Here is a 19,856-nt window from a genome sequence, read left to right as displayed (position 1 = left end):
GTATTTAACTAACCAAACAAAAAAAAAAAAAAAATAAAAAGAAAAAAATCATTTGACCGAAGGATCAAATATAAACAACGAACCCCTCTCCCCCCCCTCGCGGCCGCTCTCTCCTTCATCTCTCTCATGGTTGCAGATCTGCACTTTTCACGCCCTCCTTCCTCCACGACTCGCGTGTCACCAGCGCTGACCCCGTGGCAACGCGTGTCGGACGCGTATCGGAGCGTGTCGGACGCGTGTCCGTGTCCGTGACACGATTCCCTTCTTGCGTGTCGGTGCTCAAGAACCTATAATGAGATTGCTCCGGCAAAAAGTTGTACCAGATGCTCATGCGTACTATAGTGCTTGGAATGGATAAAGAGTCAACACAGGTGCAGAATCGGCGCAAACCATGAAATCAAATGCTCATATGAAGGAATTGAGCCAAACTAGAGAAAAGACAAGTATAGTCTAGAGATAACATTAGATATTTTCATATAGTATAAAAAATAAATTGAACATTTACTAAAAGTCCAGGGACTATATTAAACAGATTAAAAGCTTATGACGATATTGTGCATTGGGCAAAGTTCAGAAACCATGTTAAACAAATTAAAAATTCAGGGATCAAATTGCACATCGGACCAAAGTTCGGGAATTATTTATGTAAATTAACCCTTACTCATATTGACATCTTCTTTTCACTCACGTGGGCTTGTAGCAATTAGGTTTCGTTGAGATTGCCCAGATAAAGGTGTGTAGTATCAAAGGCTCGCTACATAGACACACACATGTATCGAATTGATACTAATGCATCAAGTGCATATATAACTCATGCACACATTCCTCATTGTGGACATGCAAAAACATAGAAAATAGATAAACAAGGTGTTGCTAAAATTGCTCTGATATCAATTAAAATGTTGATGCATCAAATGCTCAAGTGTAACTATTTTTACGCAATCACACATACTTATACCGATATGTATCATATTAGAATGTCTTTGATGATTACCCACTTCGAAATGGGACGAGAGAATGCCACGGCCGATGGGATTAATCCGGTGCTCAAAGAGCAATGAAAGCGCCATTAATATATAATAAAAAAAACCAACGACATGCCATCTTGTTGAATTTATGTTAGGAATATTTAGACTAAAATGAGTTTACTAAATTGTTAAAAGTATAAATGGAGTCCAAATTAGGTAATCAAAGCCCTTTATTATACTGACTAATATGGTTCTTAAACTTTAGTCCAATATGACATGTGATCTTTGAATTTTCGATTTGATCAATATGATTCCTAAACTTTCAAAGATATTTAGGGATTAAGTTGAAAATGTTCCAAAAGTTCGGGGAATCATATTAGTCAAATTAAAAATTTAGGGAACCACATTGCATATTGGATTAAAGTTCATGGACCATATTGGTCCTATTAAAAGTTTAGAAATTATATTACATATTAAGTCAAATTTCAGAAATTATTTGTGTCGTTATCCTATCACAAATCTTAAGATGTCTACAAAATGCGTGCCAAAGTGGCCGTTAATCCCACGGGTCCAACGAGCGAGCCTGAGCGGGGGCTTGGGCGGTCCGACCGGTAAGCCTAAACCCAAGTTCGAACCCCCGCGACCATGGAGACCATCTTCGAAATCGGAACGGCCTGCACAGTTGCTGCTGTGAGTTCAGTTAACTACGATCAACAGATTCACCTTCTCGACCTCCACCACCCTCGCGAGCAGAGTCCACGACCACAAACAGAGGGCAAGCCATCGAAGCTCCTATCGCCCGAGATCCTCCGAAAAGCCGTAAGATCCTTCCGCCGGAGCATGTTCCCGCAGTTCGGAGCCACGGCGGAGACGCTGAGCAAGGCGTCGACGATGATGTTCCGGATCGGCACCGATGCCCACCTCTACGACGATCCAGACGACGTCAGCATCGCTCCGCTGCTCGACAGCAGGTTCGACTCCGAGAAGTGCGAGGCCCTGAAGCGCTTGTTCGCGCTCATCGCTCAGGGCTACGACGTCTCCAACTTCTTTCCCCAGGTTGTCAAGAATGTCGCGTCCCAGTCCCTTGAAGTGAAGAAGCTTGTCTACTTGTACTTGCTGCATTACGCTGAAAAGTATGTGATCGGCCTGACTGATGCGCTCAATTGAAATGATCCTCGATTCCGATTGTTTTTGAGCTTTGCAGAGGTGTGCGTGATTGATTTTGTATCTCTCACGCCGTCTTTTGGGTAGAATTCTGTAGGGCATTGTTCATTTCTCACTAAGTTTCTGCTTATCATGTCGAAGAAAGTGGGATCATGCCATGTTTACATGCCCAATAGATATCCATCCCGTACTTGAATTTTATATCACCTTTGATGTGGATGATTGTATTTAGATTTTGGTGCTCAGCTGATTGTTTGTGTTAACTCTTTCTTGATTCTCTTGATGCTTGTAGGCGTCCAAATGAAGCATTGCTTTCCATCAATTGTTTCCAAAGGGACTTGGGGGACACTAATCCGTTGGTGAGGGCCTGGGCACTCCGTACAATGGCTGGAATTCGTCTTCATGTAGTTGCACCCCTCGTTCTTGTAGCCGTAAACAAGTGCGCTAGAGATCAATCTGTTTATGTGAGAAAATGTGCTGCTAATGCTCTTCCCAAGTTGTTCGACTTGCGCATTGAGGAAAATACATCTGCAATTGAAGAGGTGGTTGTTTTCACTTTTCAGTTTTCTGCAATTACTGTTTTCCATGGCTTTTTGTCTTGTCAAAATGCTTGGTAAGGTGTATATGATTTTTTGTTAGAGTAGGAGAAAGAACTTGACAAGTTTATGCACCTTGACTCTACTTGTCTGTGCCAAAAGTTCTGAAAAGTATTAAATGGGGTTGAGCATATGGCTCATTAAAGCTAATTTCCCTTTTTGCTTATTCATTTTATTTGCGTTTTTTTCTTTTGGGTTGGGGGTTGGGTGGGAGGCGGTGTTTGTCTTCCTTTTAATCAGCTGATCCCTAGATTAAATGCAAGCATGCGCTTGGTATCCTGTTTACCAAGATCGTATCCAGTCACTTGCTGAAAGATAGGCTTCTATGGTGCCAGTTGCCATGTAGGAAGCTTATTTCTGTTTGTTGTCCATGTTATGCATTCCGATTTAGTTGCACCCTTTGTCTTTCTAACATGTGATCCACATTTTGCATCATTGAAGAAATCATAGAACTACTCTCATTAAAGAAAGAACAATGAGGGTATCCTTCACTCTCTGGTTGGGAACCCTTTCAAATTCTTGTTCCTTTTGTGCATAATCTGTTGTTTCAACTTGTGTTGCTACCTTATGAGCAATCCCCTAAATAATAAAGAAACAATGGATCAATATTTAAAGGCCGTTTTGGGTCACACATGGAGTATAAAGCGGTTAAAGGAAGATATTACAGCGAAGTAGGATTTAGAATTTGGACTCAAATCCTACCAACAATTCATTCTGCCATAGGATAGGGGTCGATGGTGTGGTCAATGTGGAAATTAAATGTCATATTGTTAGACAGGAAGTGCATTTGGAGTTTTGTGTCCATAGGGTAAAACTTAGGTAATCTTGAAGCAATTTAATTTGTATTGAGTGAGATGAAAGGACCAAAACTCATTTTGAGATGGTTTCGGCATGGAAAACAATGATATGAAGGCACTCTAGGTTTTTTGTTTTTTTTTTGGCATGACGACACTCTAATTAAGACTGAAGAAGTACTCCAAATATTTATGGTTCTTGCGGCGACATAGTAGTCGGTTGGATGCAATGGTGTACAATGATCCATATTATCAACCCTGCATAGTCAGAAAATGCTCATTTGCCCTTGCTGCTTTTTTGACTAGAGACTTTGTCATACTCATGTAAATCTGCATTGGATACTTGGACATTTGTCTGTGCTAACAGTTTGCTGCACAACTGGTTTTCAAATCTCTTCAGCAGTACTGCTTTCTTTTTCCTTAAGGATTCAATTTACAACATATGAAATGCAGGTTGTTGGAATACTGTTGAATGATAATTCCCCTGGAGTAGTTGGGGCTGCTGCTGCTGCTTTTGCTTCGGTTTGTCCAAATAACTTCCCTTTGATAGGGAAGAGCTACAAAAGATTGTGTGAGATTCTGCCTGATGTGGAAGAGTGGGGTCAGATATTGTTAATCAGCATTCTTTTACGCTATATAGTCGCACGACATGGTCTAGTAAGAGAATCAATCATGTCTTTTCTGATTAAAAAAGAGAGTTCGAATCGGGATGATGAGGATGTGTTTACCAGCAATATAGAAGGAGAAGAAAACACTGACCAGAATGATGTTTATGAGTCTGAATTGGCCAATACAATATGCAGGTCGTACATTGAAGGACCGGATGAATACTTATCACGTGCAAGTTACATTAATATGGATTCACTGAAGTTAACTTCTGCAAGATATACATCTGGGAAAATAAATAATGATATTAAGATCTTGCTTCAATGTACATCACCACTGCTATGGAGTTATAATAGTGCAGTGGTAGTTGCTGCTGCTACTGTACACTGGATTATGGCGCCAATGGAGGATGTCAAAAGGATAGTTAAGCCGCTTTTGTTTGTCATGCGATCCTCTAATGCCTCAAGATACGTGGTAAGCCATTTTCTCAGGCTCTCATGTTGATGTATCATGGGGGGTAGGAGGGTGGATGTGTGTGCATATGTACATGTATGCTAACTTGGTTGGCATCTCTATTTATTTGGTGAATTAGCTGGTTATGCATTTGATATGGTATTAAGGTATTTTGTTTCACTACCTCTATTGACCTGACATCCTGTTCAGTTTTCTGTTCCAATTTATATTATGAAGTAAAATGAGAATCACTTGACCATTCCCCGACTCCTTCTTTGAGGAGATTGTCTGACTGCTTTCTCTTTTTTATTTATTTTATGTCCAACCCCTCCCCTACCCGGGCGCAGGAGCCACAGAAATGAATATCTAAAAATATGAAGGTTGTTCTTGTGTTAGCATCCTTGAACATTAATGAATGAGACCTAGGTGATGGGTATGACAGACATATGCAAGGTGAACATATTGCTTTCTGGTTCAATAGGAACAAATTAAATGGTCATCGTGCAACCTGAATGAGGATGAAGAATATAGTAAAAAGTATTATAATAAGGTAGGTGTGCTAAATATAGACAAGATAATCCACAGAAGGTACCTGTTCTTATATTACTGACTTTTTAAGATTGTGAATGTATCCTGGGTAGGTAGGCAAGTTAATGGATTGTTCCAGCTAAAGCTAGTATTTGCTGTTGTATGTGTCAATTTGGCAGAATCCATTTTTGAAATATTTCTGTCATTCCGCTTGCATTTTATTAAAATTACAGTAGATGTTGAGGTTGGTAACTTTGATTTGTCTTTCTAGGTGCTTTGCAACATTCAAGTTTTTGCAAAAGCAATGCCCTCTCTTTTTGCGACGAACTTTGAAGACTTTTACGTAGTTTCTTCTGATACAAGCCAAATCAAAGCTTTGAAGCTTGATATACTAGCTTCCATTGCAACTGAATCATCGATTCCATTCATTCTGAAGGAGTTTCAGGTACTTTTTTTCTTACCCCATGCTGTCTTCTTGTTACTTGTTAGTAACCGGCCTCTTTTGGAGGAAGAATTCATTGCATAGTATTAAGGTTTTGTGGCAATGCATAGTTCAGTTATACTCAAGTTGAAGTGATTATTCTTTTCTCGGACCAGTAAATATCTTTATTTGCTCCAAACTCCAAATGTGGGAGAACCACTACCTACTACAAGTCCAAGCAACATCTGTACTCTGCCTCAACCTGTAATGCAACAAAATAATGGTACAGTAACTGCTCACAACACCTCTTCCAGAACACATAACGAACCATTGAAACAACCAGGTACAATGTCAGTAGCCGCTCATACAACCAAATACTCAAGAAAGCTTAAAGAAAAAAGCCATATCACAGATCATCCAAACCATGCTCGTGATTGAATCTGTTGCAATTCACATATGCTTTTTCCTGAGATTATCTTCCATTGCAATATACAGATTGAAGGTTGGGTAGGTTTAAGGATTTCCATTTTCTGTTGGCTTTGAAACTTTAGGGCTTAACTGCTCTAGTTGATTGATTCTTGGATTTTGGAATGAGTTGGAAGAAAACTATTGTTCGCATGGAAGTTTAAAATAGCAGATGGGTTATTATCAGTCTTGTTATGCTTAAGTGTAGCTTTTTTCTTATTGTTGAAAGTAGATAGGCATACTTATTAATAGCTGGAGTTATCTACCGTGGGTATGTGATTGTCAGAGCTATGTTCCCAAATTGTCCTCCTGCTAACAGGACCTTTGAAAATGATTCTCATATTTAGTAATTCATTGTTAGGATTATATTAGGGATCCAGACAGGAGATTTGCTGCAGATACTGTGGGTGCGATTGGTTTATGTGCACAACGACTTCCAAAAATGGCAGATGCATGCTTAGATGGTTTGTTGTCTTTGACTAGGCATGGTAAGTTATGTCACTTAAACCTTGATGCACTGTTAAGAAGTCCTTTTCATAACTGGCAAAGATTGGTATTGCAGAATTTTTCTCTGGTGAGCTCGGTTCTCTTGATGAGGAAGCAGGAGTTTTGACGCAAATAATAATGTCCATCTGGTCAATTATAAACAGAGATCCAATCAGCCATGAGAAGGTCGTATTTTCTTCCCTATACCTGTAAAGTTACTTACTCCAAGGCCATTCATTCTGAATCTTTTCTGACGTGTTCAGAGACGAGCTTTAGAGGATTGGAAGGATTCTTCTGAATGTTAGGAGAGAACATGGTTTGGATACAAATATGATTTGGCAAAAAAGTAAAAGCGCAATAGAGGCTCTTTCAGTAGATAATTGAAAATATCAAGATGACTATTAGTACTACTTTCCGGATTGTATTGCTGAATTTCAGATGTTGAAAATCTTATGGTGCTTGGAATTTGTGAACTCTACCCCCTCCCCCCCTTCCCTCCCCGCCACAGCCACAGAATATGGGGTATCGTAACAATAGGCTTGACTAGTCCCCTCTTGGTAGTTCAGTGGATATACCTGAATGGGGCATTAGTCCTTTCTTTCAAGCTGAACCAATTAGAGTGGAATGATAAATCCGTATCTTTTCCTTTTGCCAATACATCAGAGTTCTCTGTGCGGCTTGAATTCACATAAACCTGGTCTTTCAATGCATGATAATTAGTTGTACGGAGTAAAGCTGTCATGTCATTTCAGATTAAAATTCAGAAACTTTTCCAAGTGGTAAAAAAATTCTCAAAGAAAGAGAGATGGGGAAGAAGGTGTTGGAATTATCAGTGTGGAGGGCTTAACCTTTTTTTCTGTTTTCATGGATATTAGCAATTATTTGGTATAATGGGACTCTGCTACGTAACTCTAGTGACAATTCACCAGTTAAAGTTGGGAAAGGCGTCATCTGACATTTCCTTGATGCAAATTGGAAGCTCTTCCTCATTACAGTGGGCAGATTTTCATGCGATTCACTAATATTGCACGAGATGCCCTTCAAGTTTTGATGAACTTTGACCATGTCCATATGGGAAATTAGCAGATAAATTCTTCATTCTGAACTTGTGGACTTTGCTCTGATTGCTGCACTATCGTACCTACCTACTTCACTTGCCAAAAGAACATGCCTCTGATCAGCGGTCACAGTAATGTGGATGGAAATATTAACCGTGTCGGCGCCGATCATGTTAAGTCATTGGATTGGTAGTAAAGGACTCTTTCTATGCTACTATTGGGGAAAAGCAAGAAGCTGAAGCAAGCGATCATGGCAAGAAGATTGTTATCATACTGATCTAGCATGGAATATTGAGCTGCATGTGCCTGTCTACCTCAACTAAGTTTTCTTTGTTAAATTTGGGCCCTATCCACGCTGGTTCAAGCTTTGTTGTATCTTTGCCTAGTGTGCTTACTGAAAAATCATAAACAAGACTATATGAAAAAAACATGCTACTAGATAGGGAGGTTGTTGGGGAAAGGATTTTCTTGCAAAGTGAGGGTTCCAACTTGAGCTACCTTTTTTCATTTTTGTTTTTGTTTTTGTTTTTTGTTTTTTGTTTTTTTTTTTTTTTTTGCTTGGGAAGCGCCTTGGGAAAGAATATTACTCTACATTTGCCACAAGAAAGAGGCAAACTACTGGTTAATAGGTGTTTCCTCAGCAAAAAGGAGGCAGAGTCTGCGCGGTATCTCCTCCTTCATTGTTCTTGGACAAGAATGGTTTAGACAGTTTCTATGCTTGCACTGGGTTATCTTCAGTTATTTGAGGTTCCATTGAGCAAGAAATTTGGGCTTGGCATGCAATTTGTTTACAGTGCAACAAGAAAAGAAGGATGACCTCAATTGCTCTCTCTGTTTTTTGGGATGATTTGGAAGGAGCGGAACAAGAGAGCTTTTGATGGAGAGGAAAAAAATCTATCTCAACTTTTTTTTGAAAAAAAAAAATTATTTTCTTTTTATAAATTTTTTTTTATTATAAATTTTTTTTTTTTTTTTTTCGTTAAATTTTTCTATTGTCATTCATAATTGGCTTAAAGTAATAGACATTTGGAACAGTGAATACTTGCATATGGATGTAAATGCCTTGGTTGATATTGTCATGATTTGTCTTGTGTTTGAGCTCTCTTTTGCTTTTCTATATGGCTTCAGTTTTTGTGAGCTCTTTTTGTATATGGGGTTGCACCCTGTTTCTATCTATCAGAAAGAGAAAAATAGAGAACATATTTTGCCTCATGGGCTGAACAGGTTTTCCTAAACTATAACCAGTCAAACACACTACTTATCTTATGCTCTGTGGCTTTTTTCCTAACCTCTCCACTTGCCTATGAGTTGAGTTGTTGAATGTGACAATCTGCCAATTCTTGTTTATCCTCCTACTGTGTTGGTTATGTTAGCTATATAGCTCCTCACTTCTTTCTTCATAAGGAATTTAATTTCATTGATCCATCATCGCTTATTGTATATCATTTGGGTCTCCTCCTTTACTCTGAAAAATTTCCATGAACATATTGAGTTTGGTCTAAGGCATTTGTGACATACAAGGTTGGAGAGTTGGCAGTACTGCATGAAAACACTATCTTCAATTTTAAGTTCATGTTAATTGCTGCTGTATTGACACTTGATGGATGACAATTTTTTTTCATTTCAGGTTGTAGTCCAATTGATTCGTAGTTTAGATTCGATCAAGGTGCCGGCAGCTCGGGCAATAGTTATTTGGATGGTAGGAGAATACAACTCCATAGGAGAGAAAATTCCGAAGATGTTAACCTCTGTGCTTGGGTATCTCGCTTATTGCTTTAAGTCAGAAGCGCTAGAAGGAAAGCTTCAGATTCTTAACACTAATTTCAAGGTAATGTGAACAGTTATACTATACTGTTTTCTTCAAGGGGACTGAATTTCTAATGGCTTAAGAGGTATCCCTTTATTTTAACTTCTGTTGTAAACGATGTTGCTAAACCCACACTTCGCACGAACTTCCTTTTTTAGTTGGTTTTAAATATATTTGTTCTATTCACATAGATAGAAAACTCTATAATAATCAACAGCCTATAATGATATAAAAGACAGGTCACAATATCTGAAATAAAAATAAAGCAGAATCCAGTTAAAGGTGAATTGATTTTATTGTATGTATGCCACTTGCTCATATGTCGCAGTACTAGCTACTGTTACATCTAGCTGAGCAATCAAGAGAAATGAGGCACATTAAAGTTTTGTGATGTCCAACTCCTTTTCATCTGTGCTCTTAGTTGGTAGGCAAGTCTCTGAAGATATATATCATTGTAAATTTGCAATCCTTAAGGATTGATATAGAACTGAACAAGTGATTAAAATTATAGATGGATGGAAGATAACTTTCTATGATGTTGATGAAAATTAATATGTTCTCTGTCTAGAAACGTTGTCTAACTTCATCAATTGCTGTTTGTTACAACAACTAAGCCATTCATGAATTGTTTATTGAACTGCCTCCGCTAACCAGTATTATCATCCCCTGACCAGTATTGTAATTAGTTATTTTGAAAAAACTTGCAGAATTTATCAAACTATGTGCCGTGTAGAGTTTCATTTGAAATGCTCTTATGATCCTCATGGCAACAATGGAATTCATTCTCTTATTTTACATCAGATTGGATTAGTTATTAGATATTTCTGAGCGGTAGTTCAGAATGTGGCACCAATTATGCATGAGAAAGTAATACAAGGTGCAGAGAAGAATATATGCTGAGGTTTAACAACCTGGGGGGTAAAAGTGGCAAGTTTGGAGGCTTACAAATGAGATGCTATGGAGCTACTTAAATTTGAAAGATTGTGATTAATCATGGGGTACAATTAACAGAAAAGCAAAAGAATTAAATAGCAAGCTGGGGTCATTCCATGAAGAACCTGAAGAAGTTGACACAGGATTTGCGTGAATGCTTTGACTGATTTCTTCGTGTGACCAAAATTGCACTACTAGATCAGAGTTCCCACAAGGAGTAAGAAGTAGTTGATTAATTTCAGCTGGATTGTTGTTAGGTGCTTGGGATACCTTTTTCCCTTGTTTTGCTCTGACTATATTCATTAGCTCATGCTTATTGGTATTATTGTTGTTAATCTCAACAGTCCACTGTTCAAAGTTGCCCTTATGCTCATACCAGATTCACATTGTATTGATACTTGGAACTTTGTTATCTTGGACTAAGTTCTCCAATAGGCGATGTTGTTGAGCTGGAAGGCTTCATTTAAGATGTTAATGTACTGAGACGTGAGGAATCTAGTTCTGTTATTGTCTTTAAATGATATGTTTTATTTCCTATAGGTGGGTTTTGGTTGCTGGGTGTGGAGATTTGTGTTGAACATATTGAGCATGTCGATGTTGGCTCTTTATGCCCAACCAACTTAAACATAGAACCGTCATGGTTAATTATAGGAAGTAATGTAAGGAGTTTGAAGTACATGGACATGTCCTAAGTAATTACCGATATCTGCACTTATTGGAGTTTTAAGATGGAAATGCCGTCGTATTTAAGTGCCAATGCCAGCTTTTTTATGTTTATCTGCTGAGTCCACTTCTGGCACGTGTAGACATGTACATGAATAAAAAGTCAGGGGAGATACTCAACTCCTGTGCTTAGTTACTGTTAAGCTGCCCCTGCTTACATTGGGTCATATTGGCCAGACTAAATAGTTCTGAGGGTAATTTTTGACATTGGGGTATCCTTTGCTGGTTTTTGACACATAATAGAAAGGAGTGCCATTACAGTATGGCACTGGAGGTTTTCTCTCACTGCTTAGTATGTGTATGTCCGACACATATCCATGAAACTATTTTAAAGTAAACGTTTTACTTTAATAACATCGCCTCGGGAGGGCAAGCCTTAGCATAACAGTGAACTGACCCGCCTTTTACTGGTTTGTGAGTTCGGTTCATGTTAATTGTTTACAGCCTCTTTGTGAAAAAGCAAAAGGAAGGCTGCATATGATATATGAAGCTCCCACAGGGAGGGGCCTCATGCACTGGGGCGCCCTTTAATGAAGCCAGCTGTAGAAATTTCTGGAAAAAATTTGAGCCATTAAGATTGTTCCTGCTGTCAACTTTAGACACATTACACTGCATGATGGATGGTTAAGTTGAGGCTTTAGTGATGTAATACTATTTTATGCTGGCTTTTTCAGGACATATTTTGACATCTAATTTTTCACGAGAATTGTATTTGTAGTGTAGTTCAATGACGAAATACAATATAATATATTTGTTGTTCTGGCAACCTCATGCTGTCTCAGGATCTAAGATAGTAACTATTTCCTTTGGGCTATAATATGTTAAGCTTTGTCTCTCTTCAAGTCATAATTGATTGTCTTGATGAAAGCATAGTTATTCATGTGAAGCAAAATAACAAAGGCTGAGAAATTTAAAGTTTGTTGGCCTGCATTGCACTGTTTTACTTGGTATATCAAGGCAGTTGTTCCAGTTGAAGGGACAAGTTGTAAATTGAAAATTGCAACCTGAAAGTCCTTGTCCTTGTATCTTTGGAAAGTAGGATATTTGGAGACCAAAAGCAATGCTTACTCCATCAGCACACATATCACCTGTTGATCTCTGTGCTTGCTTTAGTATGTGTACTTCCTTTGACTTGTTTTACCATATCTATACATCGGCTTATCTGCTAAATGCTCTATACCTATTAAGTATGCTGAAGAACAATCATGTACCTTCTCTGCAGGTCGTGTTAGGTGCTACAGGGAAAGACAAATTAATATTTAGAAAGACTCTTGCCTTTGTGCTAGATTTGGCTGAATGTGATGCAAATTACGATATTCGCGACCGAGCTCGCTTTCTCAAAAAGCTTTCGGAATGCAATATAGGCTCTTGCCTTTCAGAGACACAAGCAGATTCTTTGCCACAAAATAAAAACCTGCATTGTGTACTTGCAGAGCACATTTTTGGGGGCAAACTAAAGTCAATCTCACCTGAACCACTAAACAGCCGATTTTATCTCCCTGGGTCGCTTTCGCAGATTGTTTTCCATGCAGCTCCTGGGTATGAGCCTCTTCCAAAGCCTGGCAGTTTGCTCCAGGATGACCCGGATCAGATATCGAGTGCTAAAGGTAAAAATATGCCTGAATATGGGGTTGCAGATAGTGGTCCCACTGGGATGGATGATTTTGATGCTTCTGATGGGTCCTCGGATGAAGGAAGCACTTCAAATTACAGCTCTCAGCTTTCTATGACCGGCTCCGGCAGTGATGTTTATAATTCTGAAATTGGTTCTGCTAGTGAAGCAGATAACAACACTGGTCCTCTGATACAGATTTCTGAAATTGGAAATGAGAATTTAGCTCCACAGACTGGGAATGACTATATGGGTGATTTAATATCAAAGACAGCTCTTGAATCATGGTTGGATCAGCAGCCTGGATCATCAAACACGAGTATATCACATTCTAATCGAGTCCGTAGATCTTCAGCAAGAATTAGTTTTGGGAACATCGGACAGCAAGTCAAACATAAAATCTACACGCTCTTAGACCCAGCAAATGGAAATGGGTTGAAAGTTGAATATTCATTTTCATCAGAAGTTTCAAGGGTATCACCTCTCCTAGTATGCATTGAAGTTTCTTTCAAGAATTGTTCTGCAGAGTCCATGACAGCAGTAAATTTGGTGGAAGAGGAATCCAGCAACGGACGGGATTCTGCTGATCAAATAGTGTCTGCTCCTGAAAGGTGAACTGGTTATCTGCTTGTCCATATTTGTTAACTGTATTATCATTCATGCATCGACCTGTCATGCTTAGTGCAAGTGCTTCTCTTTCTCTCTCTCTCTCTCACACACACACACACACACCTTAGGTAGTATTCTTTTTTCCATGGACTTATGCTTCATGGTTGGATAAAGTTTCCTTGTATTCTGCCACTTAATTTTGAGAGATTCCTAAAACACTCTTTTTGTGCACCCATCTCGACAGTGTTGGAGTTTGTTCACCCATCTTAAAAGTGTTCACCCATTTGAAAGTTGATCTATTGACTTAGCAAAAGCTTGTTTACACGCACAAAAACGGAAAAAGAGAAGAAGAAACAAAAGCTTCCATTTCTCCCCAATGTTCTAGGCAACGTGTTGAGCTTTCTGTCCAGGAACCGTGAAATTCTATTGCATTAATCACTTCGTTCATCTTTCTCTATGCTTTCAAGCACTAATATCTGCTCTTGGTTTGCAATTACTCAACGTCCAACAGTGATGTGCCAACTTTAGTTCCTATGGAAGAGATCAATTCTCTGGAACCTGGTGAAACAATAAAAAGGATTATGCAAGTGCGCTTCCATCACCATTTATTGCCTCTTAAACTTGCATTGTTGTACAATGGCAAGAAGGTTCCTGTTAAGCTGCGCCCTGATATAGGGTACTTTGTCAAGCCACTTCCGCTGGATTTAGAAGCCTTCACAGATAAGGAATCCCATCTCAGAGGGATGTTTGAATACATGAGAGGGTCAGTATTTTTGCCTGAAGTTTATAACAAGATGCAATTTATTAACTTTAATCTTCTTTGCTGGCATTTTCACCTCCTCAGCCTCATAAGTTTGGGCTACTAACAAATATCAGATGCCCCTTCCATCATTGGTTGCAACAGGTGCAGTTTTAACGACCACGTTGAAGAGCTAAACAAGGACAGGGACGGTGACATAGTGAAAGATAAATTCCTTCTAATATGTGAGAGCCTAGCACTGAAGATGCTCAGCAATGCAAATCTGTCCTTGGTATCTGTGGATATGCCAATTGATACCAAGCTGGACGATGCAACGGGTTTGCGCCTGCGATTCAGCTGTGAGATCTTGAGCAAGTCTATTCCTTGTTTAATTACTGTAACCGTAGAAGGTAAGTGTTCAGAGCCACTCAATTTAGTGGTTAAAGTCAATTGTGAAGAAACAGTATTTGGGTTGAACCTTTTGAACAGGGTGGTAAATTTTTTGAGTGAATCCCTACACCATCACCCCTAATTGAATATTGGGGGTTGGATCCATACAGTTGCTCATCATTAACTGAGGATTAGCATAAAGGAATTTACAATCGCCGTTCTGATCTTTCGATTGCTTTCATGGTTTACTACGCTATCTGGAGGGCCTTGGTTCTCTCTTTCATTATTTTTTGCTCGGGTGGTGTGTTGGGGTTGTAGATGGAGTAGGCTGGAGGTTGCTTTCATTTCTTTTTTTTATCAGCTATGTTATCTTATGGAACTGGCTGCAACGAACCGATGGCTTTTGATTTCACACGAGTGTACCCAAAAAATGCTCCGTCTTTCTTCTTTCTTTTCTGGTGGAGTATAAGATGTTTACTTCGACCAAGGTGTCATAAAGCGATCTTATGGATGTTCACATGGTATATGTCTATGGACATATTTGTTTTGCGCTATCTGGATAACCTTTTTATGTTCTGTTTTAATGCCTTAAGACATTCACTACATCTATGGCTGATTTGAATTTTTACGGGCATGCTGCGCGATCACGCTCATTTTGGAGGCGAAGAGATCAAATCGAAAGGCACATCATCAAAAGGTAAACTAGAAAAGGAAATAAAATCCCTAGAGTCTGCGATTGGGCTGGCCTGTGTGATTTTGCTGAATGGGGAGGGACTAAAGGGTCGTATCTTTTTCTTATTTAAACTTGTCTAAACGCCGCATATGTTTTAACTATGCGGTAATTAGTATGGATGGTTTAGCCACTGGATGTACTTCTGACCGGACATTGAGCAGTGAATTCCGGTGGCTCAGCCTTAAAAGTAAGTGTCAGAAGAAGGGTCACCGTCGTAAGTTTGGCGTGTCTAACAGGTGGTTTCTTTCTACATTATCATGGGATCATATGCTATGAGCCCAACTCCGTCCAGATCAAAGGGCAGTCGCTCAAAAAGAGGCACAAACGCAACGCTCACGTGGTCGTTACTCGCTGACCAGAACAATTGAGCAAATTCACTCTGAAATTAAAAATAATAATAAAAAAAAAAACAATAAAATTAAAAAGGGAAAAATTAATCGTCGCCGTCTGTGGGAATCGAACCCACGACCACATGGTTAAAAGCCATGCGCTCTACCGGCTGAGCTAAGACGGCTTTTCCATGTTACACTTTCCCATATTATTTTATTTATATGAAATCATCTTAATGACAGTTGATTTTTGGTCGCGCTTTGGCTTAGTCGTGAAACTGCAGTGTCCTGCATTCGGGGGGAAACTTACATAAAATAAGTTGATCTTGATCGTACTTTCAAAGTCGCGAGCCGGTGAAACCCTGTTATGATTCAACGACCAGATGGTATTCCATAATGTCTCATCTCGGCTCCGGTCCATTATGTTGCCATCTCATTTTCAGTCCCCGTCCAGTTTCAGCTTCCAACCTAACTCCCTAGTCGTCATTCCGCGTAGCTTCGACCTCGCTCATGCATTCGCTCTATAAGTCATGGGCAAGGCGGGACGAAAGCGCGACACGGAAGAGTAAAATGCTACTGCAATCGGTCCCAGAGACACGATTCGCCGCGTAAGTCATTCCGGGGAAATCATCTCATGTGTTTTCTCCTTGAAATTTGCTTCGTGAAGAACAAGGTGAAGAAAGACAACCCTGAAAATTCTGGGCAAAACTGGAAAAAAGAAAAAAAGGAGAGTCTCCATTTCAAGTCCTGAAAAGCTACAGCTCATGATCCGCACGTTCACAATAAACGAGGCAACAAAAAAAAAAAAGGAAAAGGGAAAGATCACACACGGGACAAAGCTGTTGACTAATACTCGCTTTCCTTCCATCCTCCGTACTCTTCATTAATCTGCGGCTCCTCCTACAAATCACAGCACATAAAATTAGTGTCAAACTTGTACAACGATGGATTAATTCGGTCGACATAAGCTTAAAGCAAGTCGATCGATGTCGCATGCCGGTCCCCATCCTAGTTAAAACATCCACTGTGAAACTGCAGCACTATCGAAATCGGAAAGAAAATGTTCGACGAATGGATCCATGAGGGAGCATGTGATCAGGGATTACCCTTAGATTGAATGTTAGGCCGACTTGGATCTCTCCACAGTAGGACTGGTCCATCCGAACCACCCGGTACTTGCAGGGATTCAGCTCGGCGGTCCCGTTCTCCACGCCTAGCGCCAGCAAGTCCTCCAAATATATGCTAAACCATTCGAAACGATACAACCGGAAGAAGCCATTTACTTTCGCTTCTCGATCGAAGCCGACATTGCATATAGTAAAGAAAAAGATCGATCAGCTCTAATCAGGAAACTGAGGACTCACGTCGCGCTCCCGATGTAGTCGTCGGCGGAGAAGGTGTCTTTGTCCATGATCTTGAGGTTGAGCTTGAACTGATGATGGTCGCCTGCTCCTGGATACTCCACCCTGAACGTGAACTTCTCGCCCCACGACGGATTACTTCCCTGCCCTGCTTCATCATTCTATCATTTTCACTTTCAATTCAATGCCAAATTAATTAGGGAAAATTTTTTCTAAAAAGACCTAAATCTATCACACTTTTGCCAATTCATCCTTAAAACTTTTAACTTTGTCAGTTAAGTCCACTCGACCAATTTTGACCTGAAATAGCCGACGTGGACGAGTGGACGGCAGCCGTACTACGCGTACAGTTATTATTATTATTATTATTATTATTATTATTATTTGAATTCTTATTTTTATTTTCTTTTTTTTTTACTTTGCTTTTTTTTTCCCTTTACCGATGACCCTCACAGTCCGCAAAGGCCTTGCCCAGGCTAGGCGGGGCGGCAAAAGCCCTTGGCGAGGCCATCATGACCTCACCGGCCACGGGCAAGGCGGTCCTCGCACATATCGAGGGCTTCGACTCATGGCAGAATGAACAGAATGAAAGCAACTACGAGAACATATTGTGGGCCACGACAGTGAGTAGAATCATTCAATAACACTATTATTCAGCATAACAAAGGACAAACGAAAAAATTAAAGACATGAGTTATGGAATCTTCACGTAATCAACATAGGACTCGGTCGTCCTTTTCACATGGCCATTGGTGTGGGCTCCAATCAGAAGTGGTCAACAACATATATTTTCATGTGTTAATTCCAATCAGCTCCAAGGCAATAGATAATACCAATGACCAAGTGGATCTCCACATTCTTTGAATTGTCGTTTTAGACTGTATTTGTTTGAGTGAAAGTATTTTTTGAAAATTAATTTTTCAGATTTTGTCGAAAATGACTTAATCAACGAAAAATACTATTTTATCCGACCAAAAAGAAACAAAAATACTTTTCAATCAACGAAAAATTCATATGTAAAATTAAGAAAGAGAACTTCTAAATATAAAGTTGTGAAAACACTTTCCGGAATTACTCATCCAGAATATTTTTCTCATTTTTAATTTTTTTGGCCCAGTGATCGGCGGAGCAAGAAGGAAAAGGAAAAGAAAAACAAGAAAAAAAGAATACAAAAAATAAATTTAAAATTTCATTTCTCTTTTGACTTGATATAAATTCATTAAATTGAAATCATTTTTCAAATGAGATCTAAACACCAAAAGACGTTTTCAATCAAATATCAATAAACAAGGGAAAACTAACCATTTTCCTAAAAAAAATGATTTTCTGAAAAATATTTTCTTTGAGCATGAAAATTCCCCACAAAGTATTTCAATTTTCTCTCTCTTTCAAAGTAGATTTTTTTTTAATAGTTATGTAGAAGTTTGAAAATTTGACACAATCACTCTTTAATATAAGTTCACTCTATGTGAACAAAAAAGAGGAAGATCCTTTTGGCGTTTACCTCTGGCGACGCTGCTTTTGCGTTCTTCTGTCTTGTATTGAATCAAAACGTAGGGATCCATCTTACCTATTAGACCATCTCAAACAGACAAAGGCAAAATAAATAAGCAAATAATTAGAACACAATACCATATAGTTTTGATGAATTTGTTGTATTATTGTCTGTGTCATGAGTAGGAATTTATCATTTTCTTTTATCATCATGCACTAAGTTTCACAAACACATATAAAAAGGGGAAAATAACAGAGAAGACCCTAAAGTTTCGGGCAGGATTATTCAATGTAGACCCACCCGAAGTGCTCCAAGACAAACGTTGAAGTCACTTTTTTGTTATAGAATTGCGATTCAGCCCCTCAACTACACGATTAGTTTGTTTCTTCCCTTGAACATAACTGACGGATTTTACTTCCCTGTCTGAAGAAAATTGTCCCTTTTGCGATCGGATTTTAGAAGCAAATAAATTCTGACATAAATTGTTTACCCAAATCAAAAACGCTGAATGGAGACACAAATTAGAAGTCTGAAGACATCCTTGGCAATGTATTGAAGTTCTTGGACCAACTTGAACTCCACTTGATTTTTTGGCCATTTCATGCCATTGCCATGTCTCCAAAAGTTAAGAATGACAATAACAAAAATATGTTCCGGAGTTTTGACGGAAAAAAAAGAAGAAGGTGCAAACAAGGGAAGAAATGCAAATGAACATGGTCCCAATCTTTCAAAAAATCATATGAACTCCTGCAAAATCTTTGGCCTCTTTTTAGTTTTCCAAAATTTTTGCATTTACTGTCCATATTATGGGGTTAGACAGAAGTTGCAACAGCTGGATCAAATTTCAGATGCTGTCTTCAAAATGTGTGTGTGAGTGTTCAGAGAGACATTCAGAGAGAGAGAGAGAGAGAGAGAGAGTCATCAAGAAGACAAGAACTGCATGCAACTTCTGTTGTGGAGTAGAAGAAGTCCAAGAAGTTACCAAAGAAATCAGTGTTTCCAAGGCCTTTTGCATTCACCAGCAACACCTCCAAAATCCCAACTGCCATCTTCTCTCTCTCTCTCTCTCTCTCTCTCTCTCTGCTGAGAAATGAAGAGGTGGGTCTATGAAACGTCTGAGACTGGACTTTTCAGATCTCCCAGGTGGTTTCTAACCTTAGAGGCTTGTCTGGACAGGTCGATGATGACAAACTGACCAGGACTATATCTTTAATCTAACATCTATATAAATAAACAAAGACTATTGCAGGACATATCCAACTCATGTTAATAACTTACGGGATTCGATTTCTTCCCTGATTAGATTAACATCAAGTGGGAGGTTTCGTTTGATCATCAGCCACGTTCTTTTCTCTTGACCCATCCAAACCGCTCGTTTATTATTTACATTATCTATGTGTAGGTTTCTTGACCTCTACTGATAGAGGTTAGTCTCTACTTATGTAAAACCTTACTTATTCACACGGCACAAATTTATTAAGCTCGAAACTATTCGTGATTCACGAAAAACTCGAGGAGAATTTAGGCATGGTCATGTGTAGCTGTCAGATGAATAGACAGCACGTGCTTTCTGTAGTAGTTAGATC

At 39.1% G+C, this 19,856-nt stretch overlaps 2 protein-coding genes and 1 non-coding gene across 6 annotated transcripts; 1 reads left to right on the top strand and 2 right to left on the bottom strand.

Moving 5' to 3' along the window:
- The first annotated feature begins 1,642 nt into the window (after positions 1–1,642).
- Positions 1,643–14,600, top strand: LOC115727428 (AP3-complex subunit beta-A). Of its 2 annotated transcripts, none has more exons than XM_030657648.2 (10): positions 1,643–2,101; positions 2,425–2,674; positions 3,976–4,602; positions 5,381–5,554; positions 6,357–6,483; positions 6,558–6,667; positions 9,167–9,367; positions 12,225–13,225; positions 13,735–13,986; positions 14,128–14,600. In XM_030657648.2, exons 1-10 carry the CDS (start codon positions 1,809–1,811, stop codon positions 14,492–14,494), a joined length of 3,402 nt encoding a protein of 1,133 aa, XP_030513508.2. In that variant the 5' UTR covers positions 1,643–1,808; the 3' UTR covers positions 14,495–14,600. The 2 variants fall into 2 exon arrangements, with proteins under 2 accessions (XP_030513508.2, XP_048139610.1); XM_048283653.1 differs by having other exon boundaries at positions 2,037–2,174.
- A 926-nt stretch (positions 14,601–15,526) lies between these two features.
- TRNAK-UUU lies at positions 15,527–15,599 on the bottom strand. The gene has a single exon. It is a non-coding gene; the product is annotated as a tRNA-Lys (tRNA).
- Positions 15,600–16,013: 414 nt separating this feature from the next.
- On the bottom strand, positions 16,014–19,336 carry LOC115727068 (16 kDa phloem protein 1). Of its 3 annotated transcripts, none has more exons than XM_048283990.1 (5): positions 19,253–19,334; positions 18,280–18,357; positions 16,779–16,923; positions 16,521–16,656; positions 16,014–16,314 (listed from the first exon to the last, which is right to left on the bottom strand). In XM_048283990.1, exons 1-5 carry the CDS (start codon positions 19,317–19,319, stop codon positions 16,261–16,263), a joined length of 480 nt encoding a protein of 159 aa, XP_048139947.1. In that variant the 5' UTR covers positions 19,320–19,334; the 3' UTR covers positions 16,014–16,260. The 3 variants fall into 3 exon arrangements, with proteins under 3 accessions (XP_048139947.1, XP_030513084.1, XP_030513085.1); XM_030657224.2 differs by having other exon boundaries at positions 16,015–16,314; positions 18,280–18,343; positions 19,248–19,336; XM_030657225.2 differs by having other exon boundaries at positions 16,015–16,314; positions 18,280–18,345.
- Between the last annotated feature and the right edge of the window lie 520 nt (positions 19,337–19,856).

The sequence above is a fragment of the Rhodamnia argentea genome, chromosome 8, assembly GCF_020921035.1.
Source record: "Rhodamnia argentea isolate NSW1041297 chromosome 8, ASM2092103v1, whole genome shotgun sequence".
Taxonomy (NCBI): Eukaryota; Viridiplantae; Streptophyta; class Magnoliopsida; order Myrtales; family Myrtaceae; genus Rhodamnia; species Rhodamnia argentea.
This window is presented reverse-complemented; position numbering and strand designations above follow the sequence as displayed.

Bases quoted from the DNA above. Each gene is read 5' to 3' on its own strand.
- LOC115727428 (XM_030657648.2), top strand. From the start codon at position 1,809: ATGTTCCCGCAGTTCGGAGCCACGGCGGAGACGCTGAGCAAGGCGTCG. The intron at 9,368-12,224 runs GTAATGTGAACA...CCTTCTCTGCAG, and splicing joins TTCTTAACACTAATTTCAAG to GTCGTGTTAGGTGCTACAGG. The intron at 13,987-14,127 runs GTCAGTATTTTT...TGGTTGCAACAG, and splicing joins ATGTTTGAATACATGAGAGG to GTGCAGTTTTAACGACCACG.
- LOC115727068 (XM_048283990.1), bottom strand. From the start codon at position 19,319: ATGGCAGTTGGGATTTTGGAGGTGTTGCTGGTGAATGCAAAAGGCCTT. The intron at 18,358-19,252 runs GTAACTTCTTGG...TGTCTGTTTGAG, and splicing joins TGGAAACACTGATTTCTTTG to ATGGTCTAATAGGTAAGATG. The intron at 16,924-18,279 runs GTAAACGCCAAA...ATGATGAAGCAG, and splicing joins CAAAAGCAGCGTCGCCAGAG to GGCAGGGAAGTAATCCGTCG.